Source organism: Schizophyllum commune (assembly GCF_000143185.2).
Source record: "Schizophyllum commune H4-8 unplaced genomic scaffold SCHCOscaffold_1, whole genome shotgun sequence".
NCBI classification, from domain to species: domain Eukaryota; kingdom Fungi; phylum Basidiomycota; class Agaricomycetes; order Agaricales; family Schizophyllaceae; genus Schizophyllum; species Schizophyllum commune.
In genome coordinates this window covers 2,808,130-2,828,433 of record NW_026089538.1, presented here as the reverse complement: position 1 = coordinate 2,828,433, position 20,304 = coordinate 2,808,130, and the positions used below count along the sequence as shown (strand labels likewise).

Genomic DNA, 20,304 nt, shown 5'->3' with positions numbered 1-20,304 from the left:
AGACATAAGCTGAGACTACTACCAAGTGAGATGTTGGACCCACTAGAAAGATGTATGAGGCCAAAAAGCATCGAGAACGAGGCAACTTGAACTTGAGGCAAAGACAAAGTTGAACTTGTCACGTGACAGCACTTTGTGATCCGATCAAGGCGTATGCACACGCCCACGAACGCGTTCCGCTTGCGTTCCGTCCTCTGGATCCCTTTGACGGCCCGCATCGTCACGATGGACGAGCCACGCCTATGTCAAAGTGTTCCCAGCTCTGTCGCAGCCGTAACCTCCCGAGGCGCGTTGGCACCTTGCTCGATGAAGGAATGAAGGGGACCTGAGAACGCACCTGCAACCCAGAATTTCGGGTGAAAGTCGACCGCGTATAGCACCTCCAGGCGGGTGAAGAAGGCAAGAAAGAGATGGGATATATGCAGAAGTTTTACAGTGTATGGACATGAAAGCAACCATAATAAAGCATTCCTCGAACAAAGCGTGAAAGAAGTCGTACAACAAGAAACGTCAAGTCAGGTCATCAGGCTCAAGCGACCACCTTGCGGCGCAGTGCTTCCTGCACCTCCGAGATGGCCCGCGCGCCTTCGTAAGTGCCTCCGCCGGGGAGGATAGATAGTCGTTGCTTGGTCGTGTTCAGAGACTGCTGCACGTTGGGCACAACACGGGGGATGAAGTCAGAAATTAGCTTGTCCTGTGAAGTTGGTCAGTACAGAGCTGAAGGATGTCGATGGGAGAGCACGAACCTCAGGACGCAGGATGGCAACAGCACGCTGGAGCCACCACAGCGACGACTTGAAGGCATCGTCCGTAGGAGACGTTTCGCCGAGAGCGGCGGCAAGCTGAAGGGGACAGGTTAGATAGGTTACTGTCACGAAGGGAAGCTCAACGTACGCGATGAATGAGTGTGAGTATGACAGCCTGCGAAACGAGGACTGGCCCGTTAGGCGGCATAACAACATCCGCGTCGCTCCTGGCGAGCAGGTCGCGCAGCTTGTTCAGATCCTGGGTGTGCAACGTGCTGAGGTAGATCTCATCCCACTGCTCGGACTTCATCGCCGGCGGCGGCACGATGCGTTCCTGCGCGATCGGCGGCGGCGGCACCAGCGGGTGCGACGCCTGCGGCGCGACGATGCCGCCGGTGTACCAGTTCTGCATCTGCGGAGGGGGCGGGGGCGGCGCCTGCGCCTGAGGGGGGTAGGGTGCGGACCCGTAGTGGTAGTTGGGCACGGGTGGGAGGTTGGGCCGGTTCTGTGGCGCAGGCTGCGATAGGGAGTGCGTAACCTGCGAAGGGCCGTGCGAGCCCGGCTGGGAGGTAGGGGTACCAGCGTTGCTGAACTTGATCTGCTCAGAAAGGGCGCGGACGGTGTGCTCCAGCTGCTTGATGGACTAGACAAGCATCAGTAAACTCAGTCGTGAGCACCCTGTGGCGCAACTCACTTCCTGGTTACGGAACGCCTCGTTCTGCCAAGCAGACATCTCGGACTTGACGCCATGCAACTCAGCGCGCAGCTCCCTGAGCAGTTCCTGATGCAGGGCCGCGTTGTGCTGCTGGTACGCCGGGATGACCGACTTGCTCATGGACTCCTTGACGTGGCGCTCGATCGCGGGCACGAGGGCAGAAGACAACATGTTCGAGAAGTGCTGTGCCATATCAGGGCGAAGAATCATCTTCTCGATCTCAGCAGGCAGGCTCTGCAGCGGATAGTCAGTCGCTATAACACGCTGTATGATACGGGTACGCACTTGGCTCATGAAGTCAACCAGGCCACGGCCAACGCGCTCGTTGAGCGCGGCCTTGACCTCGGTCCTCGTCATGTTCTCCAGCGCCGGCAGCACTGAATTCTGCACCTCGTTCTTGACAGCGATCTCAACGACGCGAGTGGTGTTGCGCGACAGCTCCTGCGAGATAAGCTTCAGGATCTTCTCTTGGCGAGTGATCTCCTCCGCCTGGTCGTGCGCGCGCGACTCCTCGAGACGGGCATCTAGTGTGGCGTCAGCATCCCTGAGAACGACAAACGATGCCTGTGAACATACGCTGCTTGTCCATCTCCTTCCCAATGAGCCTGCTGATGCGCTGGTGCAGATTGTCCTCCGTCTTGCGGATCTCCTTGGTCAGGATCTGGCTGAGCGCCGTCTCGCTCCCGCTATCCGTGTTGTTCGCGTTCGCGGACTTGCCACGCTTCTCCTTTTCGGGCGCGTTCTCGTCCTTGTCCTTGAAGTTGACGTTCTTGCCCCGGCCCTTGCGGCCGCCCTCCTGCCGCGGCTCTTCGCGCGCGACGTCGGCGTCGACCTCTTCGGAGGGCGGCGTGCGGGTGCGCACGTTCGAGTTCTGGGGGCCGGAGAGGAAGGGACGTTGCTTGGGCTCGTTGATCTGCTGCTGGAACTGCGGCGGCGGGGCGGACTGGGGAAGCTTGGCGAGGACGGTCGCGAACGCGGTGTCGTACCACTCCTTGCGGATGAGAACCTGGTCGACGCCCGTGGAGTGGACAGAGAAGGCGACGAGGGCCAGCTCGCCCGGTGGGACCTTGGCTGCGATGCATGCAGCATGTGCCTCGTCACCAGTCGGGTCAGAGTCTGCCGTCAGGATCACAAAGTGGATAGTCGGCTTGGGTCCGGGGAACTCGACGACCTGCTCGAAGTACCCGCTCGTCGCCTCATCGCGCGGCTCGAAGTTGATCTTGAAGCCGAAGAAGCTGTCGCGGCGGCAGTTGGCGATCCAAAGGGTCTGGATGCGCGTATCGTAGCTGGCGTGGCCGAACATCTCGCGGTCCTCGTTGTCCCCGTTGACGAACTTGATGGTCGATAGGATCGCCTTGGTAGTCAAATTCAGGAGCTGGAAGATGGTCCCATTCTTGCGACCGACGACGATGGCACCGTCGACGAAGAGGAGAGAGGACGGGACACCCTCGCCGCGCACAGGGTGGTTCGTGTATGGGACGCGGTCGTTGATGTTCCAAATGGTGAGAGTCGAATCGTCGGAGATCGTCGCAATGCCGTAGTGAATGGTATCGAAGTCAAAAGCGACGACAGGCTGACCGGCGCATTAGCAAACTTTGACGCTTGAGACTTCGAGAGCGACTACGACTCACCGACTGCGGGTTGAAGCCCTGAGCATAGTGGTTGAGGTCGGTGATGGGCAAGACTTTGCCAGTCAGATCTGGAAGCACACTGAAGTCGATGAGGAAGACAGTTCGCTCGGACGCGACGGCGAGGACGTCGGGCTCCTTCGGGTGCCACTTGACGGAATGCAAGGCATCCGACATGGGCGATGGCGCCACGCAAAGAATGAGTCGGCCCCTAAAGCATTGTAAGAGACGTGCTGCATGTCAGAAAATCATTGACTTACGGGACATCGTCCGTAATCATCTCGGGCAGCTCCCAAACGACGAAGCCACCGTCCGAGGTCACGCCGGCAAGTCGATTGCCGTAGACAGCCATGTCGGTGACGCTCGTGGTTTGAGGGAAGAGAGGAGGAAGCTGGAGAAGAGTCCGGTCGCCGCTCGACCGAGAGATAACACGAACACGACCTGAGAGGATTGAGTATGCATACTGGGCGCATATACAGCCAACGTACCGCGCGTCATGGCGTAGGCCACCCAGTGCGTCGCACCGATGGTCGTTCCAGGCAGGAAGACGGCATCCTGCTTGACCAGGGCGATGGCAGTGGACTTGACGAGGTCGCGCGTCGTCTGAATCTCCTCAAGAGATTGCGAGACGTCGATCACGATGTTCTGTGACTGCGAACTGCGCCATGATCAGATCCTATAATCTACGCGACAGAATATAAGGTACTCACCTAGGGCTAGCCTGGTTCTTGTTCTTCTTTCCCCTGACGCTGCCTCGAGGACCAGGAGAACCCTCCTTGTCGCGCCGCTGACTAGCAGGAATCGCCTGCGACACCCGCTGAGCCTGGTTCTTAGGCGGACTCGCTCTAGGCGAATCAACGCGCTGAGGAACCGGCTTCGGCTGGGGCGGCGGCTGCAAGTTCTGCGGCAGCGGCGGCGGAGGGCCATATCGGTTGCCCATAGCCAGGTCGAGCGGATCCGTGCCTCCATAGTCTGGCTGCGGGGGCATGCTACCAAAGCTCTCAAACGTGGCGGGCGGCGGCTGAGGAGGAGAATTCAGGGTCAGGTTCTCCAGCAGATTCTCGACCGACCGCCGCTTGGGGTCCGAGATGGCCGTCCACGACGAGTCCTCGTTCCCGCTCGACGGGACGCTCGAGGTCGGCACGGGCTTCTTCCTGATCGACCCAGTCGCGGACTGGAGCGCATCGAAGGGGGAGACAAAATCGAACATAGATTTAGGCGGCGAGGGGGGCAGTGGCTGCGCGGCAGCCTGCTGAGTTTGAGGGGGAAGGGGAGGTGAGACCTGCTGAGGAGGCGCAACGAAGCTAGGCTGCGGATCGTATTGGGCATGATAGTCCATATCTTGGTTGGAGCGATAATCCTGAGGCTGCATGCTCTGCTCCCATTGCTGTGGAGAGGGCCCATTGCCGTAAGTGGGCGACGGCGCCGAGGGAGGCCCTGACATAGGGGGAGCCGGCTGCGACTCGGGATAGATCGACCTTGAGGCCGGCCTGTAGAAAGGGAAGAAAAACTCGGTCAGCCCTTCCATCGCAGATGGCAGTCGAGACGGCAGCGCGAGCATCGCGAGATAAAGGAAGAAGGAAAGAAAAAAGCGGCCCAAACACCAAGGACATGCCCCATCCTCGTGTAGATGGTCGTGTGCACCATGCTGCACGCCATCACGTACGGCTAGTGGGCAGTAAAATAGAGGACAACAGGGAGGTATTGCGGGTCTACGTAACAGATACGGACAGTGAATGCGAAGTAATCACTCACCCGGCCATCAACTGCTCCAGCAAGATCTTGCCCTGCGCTTCGTTGTGAGTCGGTGATGCGCCCGATCTCTGCGAGGATTCTGGTGGGGTGGAGACTTGCTGGGGCAGAGAGCCAGTGCTCCCGCCCGTGCGGTGGACATTGACGCCGGACATGGGCTGATTGAGAAGAGATAGGAGAGCGCTCTGCCTCTCCGCCGTCGTCATGCTCCCGGAGTGGTGCGATGCAGGGGAATCCCGGTGCGCGTCCATTGACATTACTGGCGTACCCGGACCCGATCCGGTGAACGGCTGAGGAAGGGTCGAAGGTGTGGCGAAGCTAGCGGATGAGGGATTCGGGAAATTTGTCGACGGCGGCTGCTCCGAGGTCGGGGAGGTGAGGTTCTGGAGAAGGGAGTCGAGCTGGCTGCTGCTTGCGTTTGGATGAGCGGCGAACGGGACGGGCGCCTGTTGGGGCGGGGACGATCCCCTAGAGAAGAGATCGCGCTGGGGCGGGTTCCCGTGAATGCTCTCCATATTTGTGCAGATAGAGACGTAAGATATCGAGGCGGTGGGGTATGCGGACAGTCGCGGCAGGAGACAAGCCAGAAGACGGGATAGGAAAATCTCGTCCTCGCGCAACCCACGAGGCGCAAGTGATCTCATCCAGCCGCGTGTTTGATTGTCCAAGCTTGCCACCCGAACACGTGCGGACGCGCGTTCGCATTGTTCATGCTCCCCCTGCTTTTGTTGGACAATGCAGCCAACAGCTTTCACAACGACCTCTCTAAGACCCTTGGGCAGTCTACAACACACACCACAACGCGTGTATCACCACGAGGCGGGAGTCCAGTGCTATCGCCTGCGAATGGCGGCGCTTCGAAGAGCGCGCTTCTGCTTTCAAGTTTCCACTATTGTCATTCCTATCTGTACCTGTCACGATGACGCCCGCCCGACATACACTTTGTACCCACAACCCAGCACGGTCTAGCGCAAGGTGTGGCGCGACACGCCTTGGAGAAGCCGCGCACTGGAGCAGTTGAACAGCAAGATCCGGTAAGCTTCGGGGACGAGCGCATCGATCACCACTGGGGAACCTGCTCGGGCTCGCGGTCTAGGCAGACACTCAGCTGCCAGTCGCCGACGCGCTTCGCCCAGCGGTAGATCTTGAGCTTCTGCGTCCCGTACGGCATCTGCGCCATCGCCTCCTCGTAGACACCGGTGTTGTCCCGCCGGATGATATACCCTTCGAACGTCCTATTGCGGTCGTACACCATCATCATCGCTTGCTGGGTGAGGTCTGGAACGAGAGGCCGCTGAATCTTGACGAGGAACAGCTTGTCGCCGTGCACATTTGCGGGCGGCTCGTTCTTCTTGTTGATAGGTGTATTCGCCTTACCCGAGGAGTGGTTGATGGACACGGCGGACATGACCTGGCCTCCGACCTGGAAGTGTTGGCCGAACGTCATGGTGCGCCACGTACCCCCTCGTATCGTCTTGCAGAAGCCCTTGTGCTCCTTCCAATGCGCCTTCTGACAAGCTGGAGGCCGTGAGCTTCCCTACTTCTCCGCCATTGAACGACGTCATACGCACCTTGCCCACAGTACGCAATTGAAAGACATCCCGTACACCGACTCGTCGTCTTGTTCCCACACACAGCACACCCAGTATCGCTCGTCAACTTCCCGATATCGACCTGGCTGAGCACGCGAACAGGTAGTAGGAAGCTCGACCGGAAATTCTTCTCGTACTCCTCGCGCTGCGGCTTGAAGTCCGGCGAGACCTTCTCAGAGTTGTTGAAGAGCAGCTTGCGGAGCAAGGCCTGCTCCTGCGTGGTACACTTGATGCGGACGATATACCCCTGCTCTGCATGGGCCTGAATGAAGCCGAGGGTGTCCTGGATGGGGGCATTTGAGGTCCCAGTTGCGTAGATGAGACTGAGGACGGGCGTTTTGTCGTCCAACGCGCGGACATCTAGGATCTGGACACCGTGTTCAGTAAATGGACCCTCGTGAAAGGCGCAGACGTCACTCACGCGCATGCAGATGGCCTCCGTATCTTCTTCGTCCTGTAGCACGCAAGAGAGGTGGCCATTGTCGTAGTTCCTGGCCAAGTGCATCACCTGGAGTTGTTCGTCACGATCCTCGCCGTATCGGATGTCCCCGTATCAACTCACGGTTTGACGAAGGTCTGTGAAAGCATTCTTGTACAGGGAAAGCCTCATGCGTCCGCGGCCTTCGTACATGGACTTGGCATTTTGCATCGCTTCCGTTAGGTTCACGCGCTTCACACCGTCGAAGACTGGGGTTTTCTGGCTCTCCTATGAAACAAGCGGGTCTTTGAGCATTCCCGCAACCAGACCGTGGGCCAACACTAGCACTCACCTTCCATAGCGGATGGTCCTCAGGCTTCCAAGGCATCACCTTCACAAACTCATTCAGATCCTGCGCATAGTTCAACGCAGCTGTCAATTTCCTCTCCAACACCTCATCGCTGAGCTTGCTCTCCGGCGGGAACTCCACGCCCATTGACTGAAGCAGCCCTAAAACGCGCTCGCGATCGTTGACCTTCCCCTTCTCTTTCTTGTTATTACTCTTGTTCTGCGCACGGATGAGCTTCGGCCAGTCGAAGCATTTGGTGCAGTCGGCTTCGTTGTGGTCTTTGCAGAGGTAAAGGGGAGTTCCGGCGGAGGTCTTTTGGGAGGTTTTGACGACGCGGCCGGCGACGGAGAGGGGTTTGCGCTGGTATTCCTGCGATCAAGGGTGAGTGTGAGGGCATAGCATGAAGGGAGACAATGGCACGCACCTCTGTATTCATCCCGAGCTGTGCACGTCTAATCATCTCCTGCGACAGCACGCCGACGACGTCCTGGCCCTCGCTCTTGTAATCGTTGGCGATGCGCGCGTCCATGATGCAGTGATTGCAGTATTCATGGCCGTGAGTGCAGAAGATGTAGGAATTGACGATGATCAACCCGTCGATCTCACGCTCAAGATCGTCAGCCATAGCTTGTTTCGCGTCGTGGAGTGCGAGGGAGATGGAGGGGCGAGGGTCGACGATAGGTGAAGAGAAAAAGACGTCCATGCGACGCGCCGGTCGCACGAGAGATCGTACCACGTGATCGCGCCTCGCGCCGCCTACGCCTGGCATTTGCCGGGCCCTCGGCGGCAGAAATCCCAATGCATGAATGTCTACGCATAGGGCCCAAGTAAGATACAATGTTTTGGGGCCGTACAGATAAGCATACAAAAGGCTGTCGGAAGGCTACATGAGAGTGTACAAGTATCCTACACACATGTCGACAACGAAAAGGATATCACCGACCCATAGGAAAACCCGACCACCACTTCACCACGGTGGATTGGTGGCAGGCGCACGGTCAAGGCAGACATTGAGCACCCAATCGTCCGTTCGCTTCGCCCAACGGTAGACCTTCGCCCTTCCACCTGCAAGAAGCGACAGAACCTGAGCGTACCCGCCTGGGTTCTCCCTCGGCGTGATATAGCCTTGGAACGACCTATTGCGGTCGTAGACCATCATCGCCGCCGTATCGTCGTCGCGCGCAACGATACTTCCGGGCCGCTGGATCTTCACGAGGAAAGCATTGTCGCCGTGTACGTTGGGCGGAGTCACGACAGGTATGCCCGGACCACAGATGGGAGTCGGCGTCGAGGATGAGAAATTGATAGACGTCACGAAGAGTGGTTCACCCTCGGGCGTCTGCAGCTGCGTCGTGAACTTAACGGAGGTCCATTGCCCACCGCGAATGGTTCGACAGAACTCCTTGTGCTCCTTCCAGTGCGCTTTCTGACACGCTTTAAGACAAGTCAGAACTCCCCTAATTCAAGCTACGACGGAGCACACCTTGACCGCAGTAAGAGACGGACAAGCAACCAGTGCATCGGCTGGTCGTCTTCTTGCCACAGATAGCGCATCCGGTGTCGCTCGTCAGCTTGCCAATGTCAATCTGGCTGAGGGGCCCAATGGGGAGCAAAAAGCTGATCTTGAAATTCCGCTCGTACGGTTCGAGCTTGGGTCTGAAGTCCGAGGAAACCCTCTCGGAGTTCATGAACAGTATCTTCCTGAGCAAGGCTTGCTCCTCGGCGGTACAGTAGGTCCGCATGATCTTGCCGCGCATCCGTGCGCAGACAAAGTCGATCACGTCGGTCGAAGGAGACTGCGAGCTGCCAAGAGCGTAGATCAGGCTGAAGACGGGCGTCTTGTCGTCGAGAGCGTGAACGCCGAGGATCTATTCAATAATGGTCAGAGCTTGGGTGCGTTGTTTGTTATACGTGGGCATACCCTAATGGCGATGCATTCTGTCTGTTCGTGATTCTCGAAAATGTGTACGGTGATACCATCGTCGCAGTGTTTCGCCAGGTTGAGAACCTGGAAAGCTAGATCAGACAGAACGATATGTTTACGTAGCTAGAGGAACAAACCGTTTGTCTGACGTCCGTGAAGGCATTGACATACAGGGCAGGTGGTTCGCGCCCACGTCCTTCGCTCCTGAGGCGATCGGCTTCCAAGGCTTCAACACCATTACCTCTGCGAACACCATCAAATATGCTTCTCCCCTGTTTTTCATGCTCAATAAATAGCATAATCCTGACGAGACGGCTGGCGTACCTTCCAAGCTGGCAATTTCGCACAATTCAAGGGGAACTTGCCAGAGTAATTTGATGCGAACTGAGCGCAATTCAGAGCCGTATCAAGGCGCTTTTCGAGAGTGTTTGTCGGAAGCTTCGTCTTTTCGGGAAAGGTGACGCCCATCGACCTCAACAAGCCTATGATCCGCTCACGGTCGTCGAGTTTTGCATTCGACGCCTCGGACCTGGATACCTTGCCAGTGATCTTCTTCAAAAGCTGCTCGCGTATGATCTTATCCCAATTGAAGCAGTCTTGACAGTCTTCGCGACTGTGCGCTTTGCAGGCAGCTCCGTTTGGCCCTGACTCCTTGTGGATGGTCGTGAATTGCCCAGCGATAGACAGGGGCTCCCTGGGCTGCGGTTACAAGTTGAATCAGAATCAACCGAGGGAAAGATCACCGATACATACCAACAGCCCAGCAGTGTTTCCGTACTCAGAGAGGCGCCCTTCGAGGGCAGACAAGTCCATGGTAAGGAAGTTGTCATTCACGTAGGCATGGTCGCAGCCGCAATGGCTGCAGTATTCGTATCCATATTTACAAAACATGAAGTTGTTGGCCAACAAAAAGGACGCCACGATTTCGGCGGCCATTTTGGCAAGGATGTCGTGCTCAGAGACGATGCTCTATCGTCGCCCCAGCGCGCAGAGTGAAGGAGTCGGACAAGTCGATGTGATCGGGAAACGCCGCGCTCATCTGACTCGGATCGCCGGGACGTATTCCGGGCAATAATCCTCGGACGTCCGAGGAAATGCTCAGCTGTCCCTCCTCGTCTGGCCCATAATCTGAAGGTGTTTTGAAGGCGGTACAAGTCAGTTCTGAGTACAAGTTGATGCGAGCTCTACCACTGCGGCACCGTCAACGGTTCCCTATCGAGACATAAATTGAGCTCGGAGTCGCCCACGCGTTTCGCCCATCGGTAGACCTTCAGCCGCCCGTCCGCCATCTCGTTCATAACCTCCCTGTATCCCACCGGGTTCTCCCTAATCGTGATATACCCCTGGAAGGTCCTCCCCCGATCATAGACCAGCAATCCAGACAGATCATCGTTTCTCGTAAGGCTAGCAGGCCGCTGAATTTTGACGAGAAACGCATGGTCGTTGTGTTGATTGCCAGATGCCGAAGCTGGTTCGTCCGGTTGCTGGAAGCTGGTCGATCGTAGGGAGGAGAAGTTGAGCGAGGCACCGAACATGCGCTGGCCGCCGATCTCGAGCTGCTGCGTGAACTTGACGGTGCGCCACTTGCCGCCGCGGATAGCGCGACAGAACGACTTGTGGTCCTTCCAGTGAGCTCGCTGACACTCTGTATACGGCATCAGACGCGTGTATGGCGATCGGTCAAGAAGATGCAACTCACCAGGACCACAGTACGCAACCGCCAAGCAACCCGTGCAACGGCTCGTCGTCCTCTTGCCACAAACCACACACCCAGTATTGCTCGTCAGTTTTCCGATGTCAAACTGGCTGAGCGGAGACACCGGTAGCAAGAAGCTGATCTTGAAGTTCTTCTCGTGCGGCTCGAGCTTGGGCTTGTAGTTTTGGGAGAGCTCCTGAGAATTGTGGTGTAGAAGCTTCCTCAGGAGCGCCTGCTCCTGCACCGTGCATCGCACTTCCAGCATCCGCTCCTTCTTCAGCTGCTCGTAGATGAAGACGTATGTGTCGTTCTTCGGCTCGTTCGCACGACCGGTGTAGTAGACGACGCTCATGACCGGCGTCTTGTCGTTCAGAGCGTGGACGCCCAAGACCTTGTACATTCAGTGCTATTGATTGGCGGGAATAACTTTAGGTCGAAACACGAACTACTCACCCGCACGCATATAGCCTCCTGACCTTCCTCGTCCTGCAAGACGCACGTAGGTTGTCCGTCGTCGTACATCTTGGCGAGATACATGATCTGGTACGGAGGCTCAGCAAATACGGAAGATTCTTTGACGAAGAAAAGGAACAGACCTTCTGTCGAAGATCGTTAAAAGCGTTCTCGTATGAAGGCAGAACGTTGGGGACACGACCTTCGCTTTCCGCTCGAAAAGCCTGATAGGCCTCCATGAGCGTCCCCATGCGGAATCCCTCAAGCGCACTTTTGTCCTGTCGATGGGTCACGATTAAACAATGTGGCCTCAGGCTAGATCGGCGGTCACACCTTCCAAGCTGGGCACACAGACGGGTCCAATGGAAATTTATCCGAGAACGAAGACACAGATTGGCACATGGACAGCGCCGCAGTCAAGCGCTTCTCGAGAGCATCTTTGGGCAGCTTCGTGTCGGACGGCAGATTTACAGCCATCGACTGCAGAAGAGCCAAAATCTGCTCGCGATCTTCGATCTTGTGCGGCTTGGCCTTCGCCTTGCCCTTCTTCGAGCCTTGTTCGGTGAGCATCTTCTTCCAATCGAAGCACTCTTGACAGTCTCTCAGCTTGTGAGACTGGCAAAGGGCTCCAGTGTCGCCGTTCTTCTGTTCGCTTGTGGGTATGAATTTCCCGGCGATAGACAAAGGCTTCCTCAGCTGTGAAGCGACGTGTCAGACGCGCCATATGTGGGTGCCAAGATACCTACATCTTTGCCTTTGTTTTTGGAGACAAGCTGAACGTATTCCAGCATGGCGGCTGGATCCATATCGTCGAACGTGCCATCGTTGACGCTCCGGTAGTCGCATAGGCAATGATGGCAAAATTCGTGCCCGTGCTCGCAAAGCAGAAACTTGTTGACAATCATAATGCTAGACGAGTGAGCGATACTAAGACCGAAAGCTCTGGAGCAGGCGCTTATACGCAGAGCACACCGCGACGGGGCAAAAGGAAAGGAATTGAGGCCCGGCCGATGCCGCTCCTAGTCCTGAGAGATCACTGGATCACCGGGACGGCAAGCCGGTCGAACTTGATGTGCCCCCGAGCGGTCCGCGGACTACATATTCACTCAGATTCAATGCGACGGCCACGGCAAGAGGTCACCACCGCTGCCTATCAATTCAACCAGGTATATCCTCAAGGCTATGGTTTCGATACCATCGCATCCCGCATTGAGGTCGAGAAGACTCATGAGGTATCAGGTAGGGCATGTCAGAGTCAATTGCCAGTGCATAGGGAGAACATTATGATACACAGTTGGCGCATAGAAGGGGCCTGGGGTTCGTGACAGGACATGCTATCCTAGTGATAAGCCAGGGAAAGTCGGTGTGGCCGTTCACGAGCACTTGTACTGGCCGGATTGGCACGAGCAGCTGCGACGATGTCAGCATCTACATCCACACACCACGAGATCAGTGCTTACTTCGAGGTCGTCGTGCACTGGCAGGACGAGCTGCCGCAGTGGGCATCGACGACGACGTGGGTAGACTGTATGCGAACGTCGATGTCAGCACTCCCGAAAGTTATAATGAAGAGGAGACTACGCACGGAAACCATGCTGGCGGTGAGACGAAGGTGGTCGAGTAGAATAGAGGTACTGTGGATTGAGCCTGAGGTTGTACGTCGCTTCGAGCTCGCTCTTATACGCCAGCAGTAACAACCCTGCCAGTCAACGTACCACACGCAACGCCAGCCCGCAAACTCACGCTCTAACCTCGAACTGGCGAACTCTGGAATTCCGCCTCATGACCACACTTCCCTTTCCCGCAGCCGCGGCATTGGGAGCAGTGTCCCTCTTATCGTCGATTTTGACTGTTTGAGTCAGGAGCCGGGAAGTACGTCGACCTCTTCAAATGCAACTGCATTTGGGCGCTTGGTTGCTGTTGGAGAGGGAAGCTAGTAGACGGTTGTGGTCCTGAAGCGGATCTCGGACGCGAGCGCCGGCTCTGCTAGTCCGGCCGCGGCATCCTGACTTCGTTCTGCGGTGATAAAGCAGCATCGCTGACCTGTCTTGACTCGCACGGTTGCCTGGAAAAGCGCGCATTGAATGCGAGGTGCCTTGTCACTCACGGTGTGCCGTCACGGTTCAACTTCCACGTTGTCCATGTGCTGATACTCTGGCCAGAACTAGCGTAGAATGAGGCTCGTAGACAAGCGTGGATGAATGGACGTACGATCCCTATCCCATACCACCACGCCACAGTCGTCTTGGGACCTGGTTGTACGATACTTGCTTCTTCGGCCTGAATGGCATCCCGAGCGCGGCAACCCAGCCAATTCCATCGAACAAAGGGCCTCCCTTCACGTGCGACCGTCAGCCCCATCTTCTCACCTCCGCGTATTCGATACCCGCGGCGATGGCCGACGCCAAAAGGTCGGGGGCGCCAAAACTCCCATTGTCCAACACCCTCTGATCAAAGTTGGGGCGTAGGCGGTGTCGCGAGTGCGTGTCCGCCGTGTGTGTAGGCCACTGGACCCGCTGTGTCGGGCGTGGCCGTACACCTGCGCGAATTAGTGGGCAGCAGGTGCATGCGGATGACGGGGTGTATGAGACCAGGGCGCCTCACTAAATCCCGCAAACATATGCAAATTGCTCACCTCGAACAGTATAAAGGCAGTCCGACGAGGCGCAGTGCTCTCCAGACCCGAGATACAGACAACACTTCACAACTGCACACACGACTAACATGTACTCCGTAAGTGCTGCTCGTCGTCGCGGTTGGCGAGAGTGTACTGACCTGTATCTTGCAGACCACCCAGATCCCCGTCGACGCCCACTGCGGCCAGAACAACTGCCAATGCAGCGGCAGGTATGGTGTTTGCTCCTGTCCTGCAACCTTCGCTCACACCTGTCTGTAGCTGCTCGTGCCAGGCCAACGACTGCAAGTGCGGCAAGTAAATCCAGCTCTGCACCTGTGCCGGACGGCACCCGTTCTTGTAAATCTGTACCATCATAATGCATAAGGGAATATAGTTTGGTCGCCAGGAATACGCGATTGAGAGTGAGACGACATTTATTGCATAGTAGTATGCGACCACAGGACGAGTATGCTGTTTAGGTCTTAGCACGGAACGGCACGGTCAAGATGAGCGCCTATATCTCGGTATCGTTGCCGTCGCGCAGGGTCCTTTTGTTGCAGGTCTTCGAGGAGCTGAAGGCATTCTCCTCTGAGCTCATCAGTGTCAACCGCTCCCGAGTTCTTTCGCAAGAGAAGTCGCTTGTAATGCACAAGGGAGTCCATGCACCCTTCAGACCAGTCAGTGATAATTCAGCGATTCAAGTAAGAATGTGCTCACATTTTACGTTGGACCCCTCGTCTGGCTCATCTTGAATGGCTTCCAGCAACTCTTGTATTGCAGATATCTCGCGCTCGAGAACCTCTCGGTCGTCACCAGGTCCGACGAGCCATCGGTGGTACATCCAGACGCTTTGGTCGTTGGGATCTGTGTACATCGCGTTCCGCACCAAGTCAAACTCTGCGTCGTAGTCAGTGCGAGTCGCATTTTGGATAATCAATGGACGTACCAGTCTCACGGGAGGCCTTCGGGTTCAATGCGCCACTTTGCCATAAGGTTGGCAAGACTTTCGAGCGATGATGCCAAGCGCTGAAGTTGGAGAAGTTGGACTTGATCTTCTGCATCGTGTAGTCGATCTCGTTCATGGCGGGTCTTGGAACGGGCATATTGGCCGAGACATATCGCCTGTAGTTCCATGCGTGGACTGTGAGTTAGTCAGCGACGTCCAAAGCAAGGGTGAGCATGGGTGGTAAGGACGATCTTACAATTGCGTGCATCGACCTCCAGCATCCGCTCGGCGATATAGAGCTCCTTGTTCCAGTAGTCCTGCCGCCATCCATTGACGTCCCCTTCTTCGGACGTTCCGGGACCATCAGGGACGTTCGCGAGACACCATCTGCGGTGATTCCATATCCAGTAGACCTTAGGATGGGCTCGCAAGGCGGCGGTAGTAAGCGCCAGGTCAGCCGAGAGAAGATCGTTGATTCCCTCTTTAGTGCTGCGAGAGCGTAAGGGTACAGCATCAGTGAGGAAGAGAGTCACGCACGTCTCGGGGAAGAGGCCCTTCGTCATGATATCGCGCCGGTAGTTCCACACAGAATAGAATTCGGGGTTAATCTCGAGCATCTTCGTCGTTAGATCGAACGCCTCCTTAGAGATCTCGCGCGCCCGTTTCTGCTCAGATGAGACCCTGTCCTGTCGATCAAGAACCTCGCTGACCTTGCTCAAGACGGCCTCAGAGAGGGCAAGGTACTCTTGTAGTCTCGCCTGCTCGCGCTTCTTCTTGGCCTCCAGCGCCTCTGGCGTGTAGACGACGCGTTTGACTCCATGCTAAGATGCATTGTAGCCTCGCTGACTGTGTCGGACGAATGTCCTACCATATTCTGAGATTCCGACGAAGTACAATGACGGGGACAATGGACGTCAGAGAACAAGGAGTAACCGAGTTTGGCAATGTTGATCGCGCGGCGTGCACCTTGTCCTGAACGCTCGTCGGCGCGCCTCCGCTTCCTACAAAATGCCGTCCGTTGCGGAGAAGTCTGTCTCCCTTGACTCCCTCACTTCGCAATTCCCCCTCACATTCCCCATCCCGACCCCGAAATCCGTGCCGGACTTGATCACGGTTCATGACATTGCACGCGAAGAGGACTTGCTGCGAAATCCCACATCTTTTCGCGCTTGGTGGACTGCCATCCATGCTACGAGGGAAGCCTATGTCGCCCAGTCGAAGATAGAGAAGCTTCCTGCCGACGTACCTCCCGAAGTCGCCGCGCTCTTGGGACCTCTTGCAACTCCGCTCGGGCGCCTGTCTTTGCAAAGACTGACATACCTTTATGAGGCAGCACTTACTCAGTTCGCTGGCTCGTACAAGCTATGGAAGTCCTACTTGACTATGCGCATGTCCTTCGTGCTTGGCAAGCTTGTCATGAAGAAGAAGGCCGGCGGCAGGAAAAAGTTCCCCGACATGAAGGACGCGCTGGAGGAGGAAAAGGAGGATCTCGAGCAGTGGGAGGGGGGCTTGCACGGCGTAGTGGGCTGGGAGGAGTGGAAGGCGCTTGTCGCGACCTTCGAGCGCGCCCTCATGTGGTTGCCCAAGGTGCGTCGATTGACCTTCATTACTTTCGTGTTACTAAAGACGTTCCCCCAGATGCCACGATTATGGTTGATGTACCTTTCCATCTTCAATCATCCCCTCTGCCCGTCTACTCTCGTCAACACACACGCTCGTCACACATACGACCGCGCCCTTCGCACTCTGCCACCATCCCTCCACCACCGCATATGGGTGCGCTATCTTCTCTGGGCAGAAGCCCGAGGCGGCGCAACTATGGTCGCTGTTTACCGGCGATACCTTGCTGTCGACCCCAGCATCACTGAGCGGTTCACCCACCTCCTCTTGAACTCTCCACACTCCGCTCCTCGACCTCTCGAGGCTGCGAAGTACCTCCTGTCACTCGCGCGCAAAGCTGCTCGCGGCGAGTACACTAGCCCAGAGGGCAAGAGTCCGTATCAGCTACTCCTCGACTGGCTCGAAATCGTCGAAAAGTACCCCGAGGAGGTTGGTCTCGACGTCGACGACACCAACACCTCGAACGATGCTGCAAAAGCGGAAGAGGAAGCCGCTGCCAGCGCATCAACGGTCGTCGAGCCCGCATCCGTCACCGGTCAGGTTATGCGCGTTGCAGGTCCTGCGATCCCCGTCACTGTCTCTGCGGATGGCAAGACACGGCCATATGACGAGGACGAGGACCCTAAGAGCCCACGCAAACTGAACATCGAGCAGATCATCCGCAACGATGGCCTCTCGGTGTACAAGGACCAGGCGGGGCGTCTTTGGACCGGATTGGCGACCTACTGGATTAACCGCGCTGAGCTCGAGCGCGCGAAGGAGACCTTCGAAGCCGGGCTCGCGGCTGTCGTCACCGTGCGCGACTTCACCCAGATCTTCGACGCGTACGCCGAGTTCAACGAGTCCGTGATCAGCGGGTACATGGAGACGCTGGAGGAAGAAGACGACGAGGAGGCGACGAAAGAGATCGAGGAGGAGCTGCAGAAGCACATGCAGGAGTTCGAGGCACTGATGGATCGGCGGCCGTTCCTGAACAACGACGTGCTGCTCAGGCGGAATCCGAATGACGTACAGGAGTGGGAGAAGCGGGTGGCGTTGTGGGGAGAGGACGATGCGAAGGTAGCGGAGACGTATACGAAGGCGCTGGAGACGATCAACCCGAGGAGGGCGACGGCGAACTTGCATCGTCTGTACGTGAACTTTGCGAAGTTCTATGAGGAAGGTGGAACGACGAGGGAGGCGGAGCCCGACTTGGACGCTGCGAGGAAGATCCTGGAGAAGGCGACGAAGGTGCACTTCAAGAATGTTGATGACCTAGCAGAGGTTTGGTGCGAGTGGGCGGAGCTCGAGCTTCGTCATGAGTGCGCAGTTTCCTTCAGTGTTGGTGCATGATGCTAACTGACGTCCAGGAACTACGACGAGGCGATCCGGGTCATGCAGCGAGCTGCGGCTATCCCGAAGAACCCTCGCATTAATTATCATGACCAGGTAAATGATTTTTGTCGTGCGCCAGCATTCCGACCTGACGCTTTATTCAGTCACTATCAGTTCAAACTCGTTTGTTCAAGTCGCTCAAGCTCTGGTCATTCTATGTCGACTTGGAAGAGTCCATTGGGACGGTCGAATCTGCAAAGGCGGTTTACGACAAGATCCTGGACCTACGCATCGCCAACGCACAAATCATCGTTAACTACGCCGCATTCTTGGAAGAGAACAAGTACTACGAAGAGAGCTTCAAGGTAAGACTTCATCCCTCACCATCCTATCATAGCCTTTCCTAACGCGTCCACAGGTCTACGAACGCGGTGTCGAGCTCTTCACCTTCCCTGTCTCCTTCGAGCTCTGGAACATCTACCTCTCCAAGTTCGTCAAGCGCTACGGCGGCTCCAAGCTCGAGCGCGCGCGCGACCTCTTTGAGCAGGCGCTGGAGAAGTGCCCGGCCAAGTTCTGCAAGCCGCTGTTCTTGATGTACGCGAAACTTGAGGAGGAGCATGGCCTGGCGAAGCGCGCTATGTCAATTTTGGACCGTGCGACGCAGGTGGTGGCGGATGAGGATAAGTTCGAGGTGTGTTGGCTCTGGTACATGGGGGAAAATGCTGACGTGTTGAATGTAGATGTTTACGATCTACATCGCAAAGGCGACGGAGAACTATGGCCTCCCTGCCACCCGCCCTATATACGAGCGCGCCTTGGAGGGTATGTTCCCCGTCTTCCTTCTCCCATACACATTCTGAAGCACATTTTTCCCAGTCCTCCCCGACCGCCAAACCGCCGAAATGTGCCTTCGCTACGCCGCCCTCGAGCGCAAGCTTGGCGAAATCGACCGCGCGCGCGCCATCTACGCACACGCCTCCCAGTTCTGTGACCCACGCACGAACCCCAAGTTCTGGGCTGAGTGGAACAGCTTCGAGATTGAGACCGGGAGCGAGGACACGTTCCGGGAGATGCTGCGCCTCAAGCGCGCGGTGCAGGCGCAGTTCAACACGGAGGCCAGTTACCTCGCGGCGCAGACCGTGTCCGCGAGTGCTGCCAGTGCGAATGCGCAAGGGGAGGATGGTGCGGCGGCGGCAGGGGAGGACGCGATGGCGGCGGCGGAGAGGGCGGCAGTGAAGGGGCCGGCGTTTGTGAGTGCGTCGAGTAATCCGGTGAAGGAGGCGGAGGCGAAGCCAGTAGAGAATGCGGAGGAGATCCATATATCGGACGATGAGGAGTAGGCGTGTATTCTTGTAGGTATCGTGACACGAAGAGCCTTGGGGGCCAAGCCGTGTAGCATCGAAAGACCGACCGCGATCGTGGTGTTGGTGTCGGACAGCGACCCTTGAGAAATCACCCTCATTCGGCGTGAGGTCTTGCGCCTGACGCACGGCATACCGCTGGCCAGCCTTTCGCCAATACCATTGGAGTGGTCTGCGTGCTTATCGTCGCCCCCAGCGATCGATCTCCGCGGCACACAGATCATTCCATCTCGCATCCCAGCCCTCGTCTTCGAGGTCGGTCTGCGCTGCCCACTCCGAGATAATCAAGCGTGACTCCTCAAAAGAGAGCGAATGCTTGCGAAGACTTTGTATCATCCCGGTATGCTCTTCCAAGGACCTGTGATAGGGAACGAGGAGGTCCGGAACTTCGGTGACTGAAAGGGATGAGATGGTGAAGGTCATTCCTCACGAGAGCACTCACCGAACTTCTCCAGCGGCCATGTTACCCATAAGGGTTCGGTACTGACCCATTGCCAGCCCTTGGTCTTATGCGCGTTCTGCAGGACCGCTTCCAGACTGTCAATGATCGCGTTCATCTTTTGGAATTGTTTCCTCTGCAAATCGCGTAAGATGCATGATCGAAGGGGCTTCAGAGCGTGAACTGACCAGCTTGCTGAGTACTACGTCTAGATCGACAATGCACTTCTCCATAACCAAAATCTTCTCGCTCACGAGATGGGTCTTTGGCTTTCGTCCTGGGACAAGCGCAAGTGCATTCCTGGCTTGCGTTGAGACTCGAGCACTGCACGTGAAGAACTAAACGCACTCAAGCTCTGTTCTGCTATCTACAAGAATCTTCGCTGCCCTCAATCCGTCATGCAGTACAAGCTCGTCCCATGTCTGTGCGATCGACTGCAGCTCTTGCATAGCAGCTCGCACCTGTCGATGGTACGTGCTCTCTGTCGATCCTGCGCGCGACGGTGAATTGGGCGCGCTGTTTCCCCCTCCCCTCTTCTGTGCCTGCGCGGGAGATGAAGTTGGCGTCGAGGGACCCTTGAATGATGCCAATCGGCTGCTCATTTGGGGCGTGAGGAAGACCGATGAATGGACGTGAGGAACAAAAGGAAAGGCCGAGTTGGGCAACACGATCTGTCACATTTGGTCACGCGCGTTTTGCTTCCGATTACATCATTAGCAGGCTTCGGACGCGTC

General features: G+C 56.8%; 7 protein-coding genes across 7 annotated transcripts; 1 reads left to right on the top strand and 6 right to left on the bottom strand.

Annotated features, from left to right (window-relative positions):
- Nucleotides 1-395: 395 nt before the first annotated feature.
- On the bottom strand, nucleotides 396-5,476 carry SCHCODRAFT_02607269 (uncharacterized protein). Its single transcript, XM_003035789.2, has 11 exons — nucleotides 4,845-5,476; nucleotides 3,800-4,579; nucleotides 3,578-3,747; nucleotides 3,350-3,530; nucleotides 3,093-3,300; nucleotides 2,038-3,034; nucleotides 1,747-1,985; nucleotides 1,441-1,695; nucleotides 895-1,389; nucleotides 747-842; nucleotides 396-694 (listed from the first exon to the last, which is right to left on the bottom strand). The coding sequence occupies exons 1-11, from the start codon at nucleotides 5,354-5,356 to the stop codon at nucleotides 530-532; spliced, it is 4,098 nt and encodes a 1,365-aa protein (XP_003035835.1). The 5' UTR covers nucleotides 5,357-5,476; the 3' UTR covers nucleotides 396-529.
- Nucleotides 5,477-5,543: 67 nt separating this feature from the next.
- On the bottom strand, nucleotides 5,544-6,917 carry SCHCODRAFT_02607268 (uncharacterized protein). Its single transcript, XM_003035790.2, has 3 exons — nucleotides 6,855-6,917; nucleotides 6,413-6,800; nucleotides 5,544-6,359 (listed from the first exon to the last, which is right to left on the bottom strand). Exons 1-3 carry the CDS (start codon nucleotides 6,858-6,860, stop codon nucleotides 5,902-5,904), a joined length of 852 nt encoding a protein of 283 aa, XP_003035836.1. The 5' UTR covers nucleotides 6,861-6,917; the 3' UTR covers nucleotides 5,544-5,901.
- Nucleotides 6,918-7,987: 1,070 nt separating this feature from the next.
- SCHCODRAFT_02562430 (uncharacterized protein) lies at nucleotides 7,988-10,122 on the bottom strand. The gene is made up of 6 exons (XM_003035791.3): nucleotides 9,878-10,122; nucleotides 9,449-9,823; nucleotides 9,262-9,396; nucleotides 9,122-9,208; nucleotides 8,684-9,068; nucleotides 7,988-8,634 (listed from the first exon to the last, which is right to left on the bottom strand). The coding sequence occupies exons 1-6, from the start codon at nucleotides 10,058-10,060 to the stop codon at nucleotides 8,168-8,170; spliced, it is 1,632 nt and encodes a 543-aa protein (XP_003035837.1). The 5' UTR covers nucleotides 10,061-10,122; the 3' UTR covers nucleotides 7,988-8,167.
- Nucleotides 10,123-10,228: 106 nt separating this feature from the next.
- Nucleotides 10,229-12,252, bottom strand: SCHCODRAFT_02562427 (uncharacterized protein). The gene is made up of 6 exons (XM_003035792.2): nucleotides 12,020-12,252; nucleotides 11,607-11,969; nucleotides 11,417-11,551; nucleotides 11,274-11,360; nucleotides 10,824-11,211; nucleotides 10,229-10,769 (listed from the first exon to the last, which is right to left on the bottom strand). The coding sequence occupies exons 1-6, from the start codon at nucleotides 12,176-12,178 to the stop codon at nucleotides 10,309-10,311; spliced, it is 1,593 nt and encodes a 530-aa protein (XP_003035838.1). The 5' UTR covers nucleotides 12,179-12,252; the 3' UTR covers nucleotides 10,229-10,308.
- Nucleotides 12,253-14,217: 1,965 nt separating this feature from the next.
- Nucleotides 14,218-15,752, bottom strand: SCHCODRAFT_02607253 (protein prenylyltransferase). Its single transcript, XM_003035793.2, has 7 exons — nucleotides 15,705-15,752; nucleotides 15,547-15,657; nucleotides 15,374-15,501; nucleotides 15,093-15,325; nucleotides 14,837-15,031; nucleotides 14,608-14,787; nucleotides 14,218-14,557 (listed from the first exon to the last, which is right to left on the bottom strand). The coding sequence occupies exons 1-7, from the start codon at nucleotides 15,705-15,707 to the stop codon at nucleotides 14,373-14,375; spliced, it is 1,035 nt and encodes a 344-aa protein (XP_003035839.2). The 5' UTR covers nucleotides 15,708-15,752; the 3' UTR covers nucleotides 14,218-14,372.
- A 58-nt stretch (nucleotides 15,753-15,810) lies between these two features.
- SCHCODRAFT_02607249 (protein prenylyltransferase) lies at nucleotides 15,811-19,371 on the top strand. Its single transcript, XM_003034963.2, has 7 exons — nucleotides 15,811-16,423; nucleotides 16,475-17,757; nucleotides 17,806-17,884; nucleotides 17,935-18,135; nucleotides 18,189-18,461; nucleotides 18,511-18,592; nucleotides 18,647-19,371. Exons 1-7 carry the CDS (start codon nucleotides 15,845-15,847, stop codon nucleotides 19,108-19,110), a joined length of 2,961 nt encoding a protein of 986 aa, XP_003035009.1. The 5' UTR covers nucleotides 15,811-15,844; the 3' UTR covers nucleotides 19,111-19,371.
- SCHCODRAFT_02562418 (uncharacterized protein) lies at nucleotides 19,312-20,172 on the bottom strand (the record flags this gene model as incomplete). The annotated part of the gene is made up of 4 exons (XM_003035794.1): nucleotides 19,312-19,526; nucleotides 19,574-19,706; nucleotides 19,759-19,870; nucleotides 19,919-20,172. The coding sequence occupies 4 exons, from the start codon at nucleotides 20,170-20,172 to the stop codon at nucleotides 19,312-19,314; spliced, it is 714 nt and encodes a 237-aa protein (XP_003035840.1).
- Nucleotides 20,173-20,304: the final 132 nt, after the last annotated feature.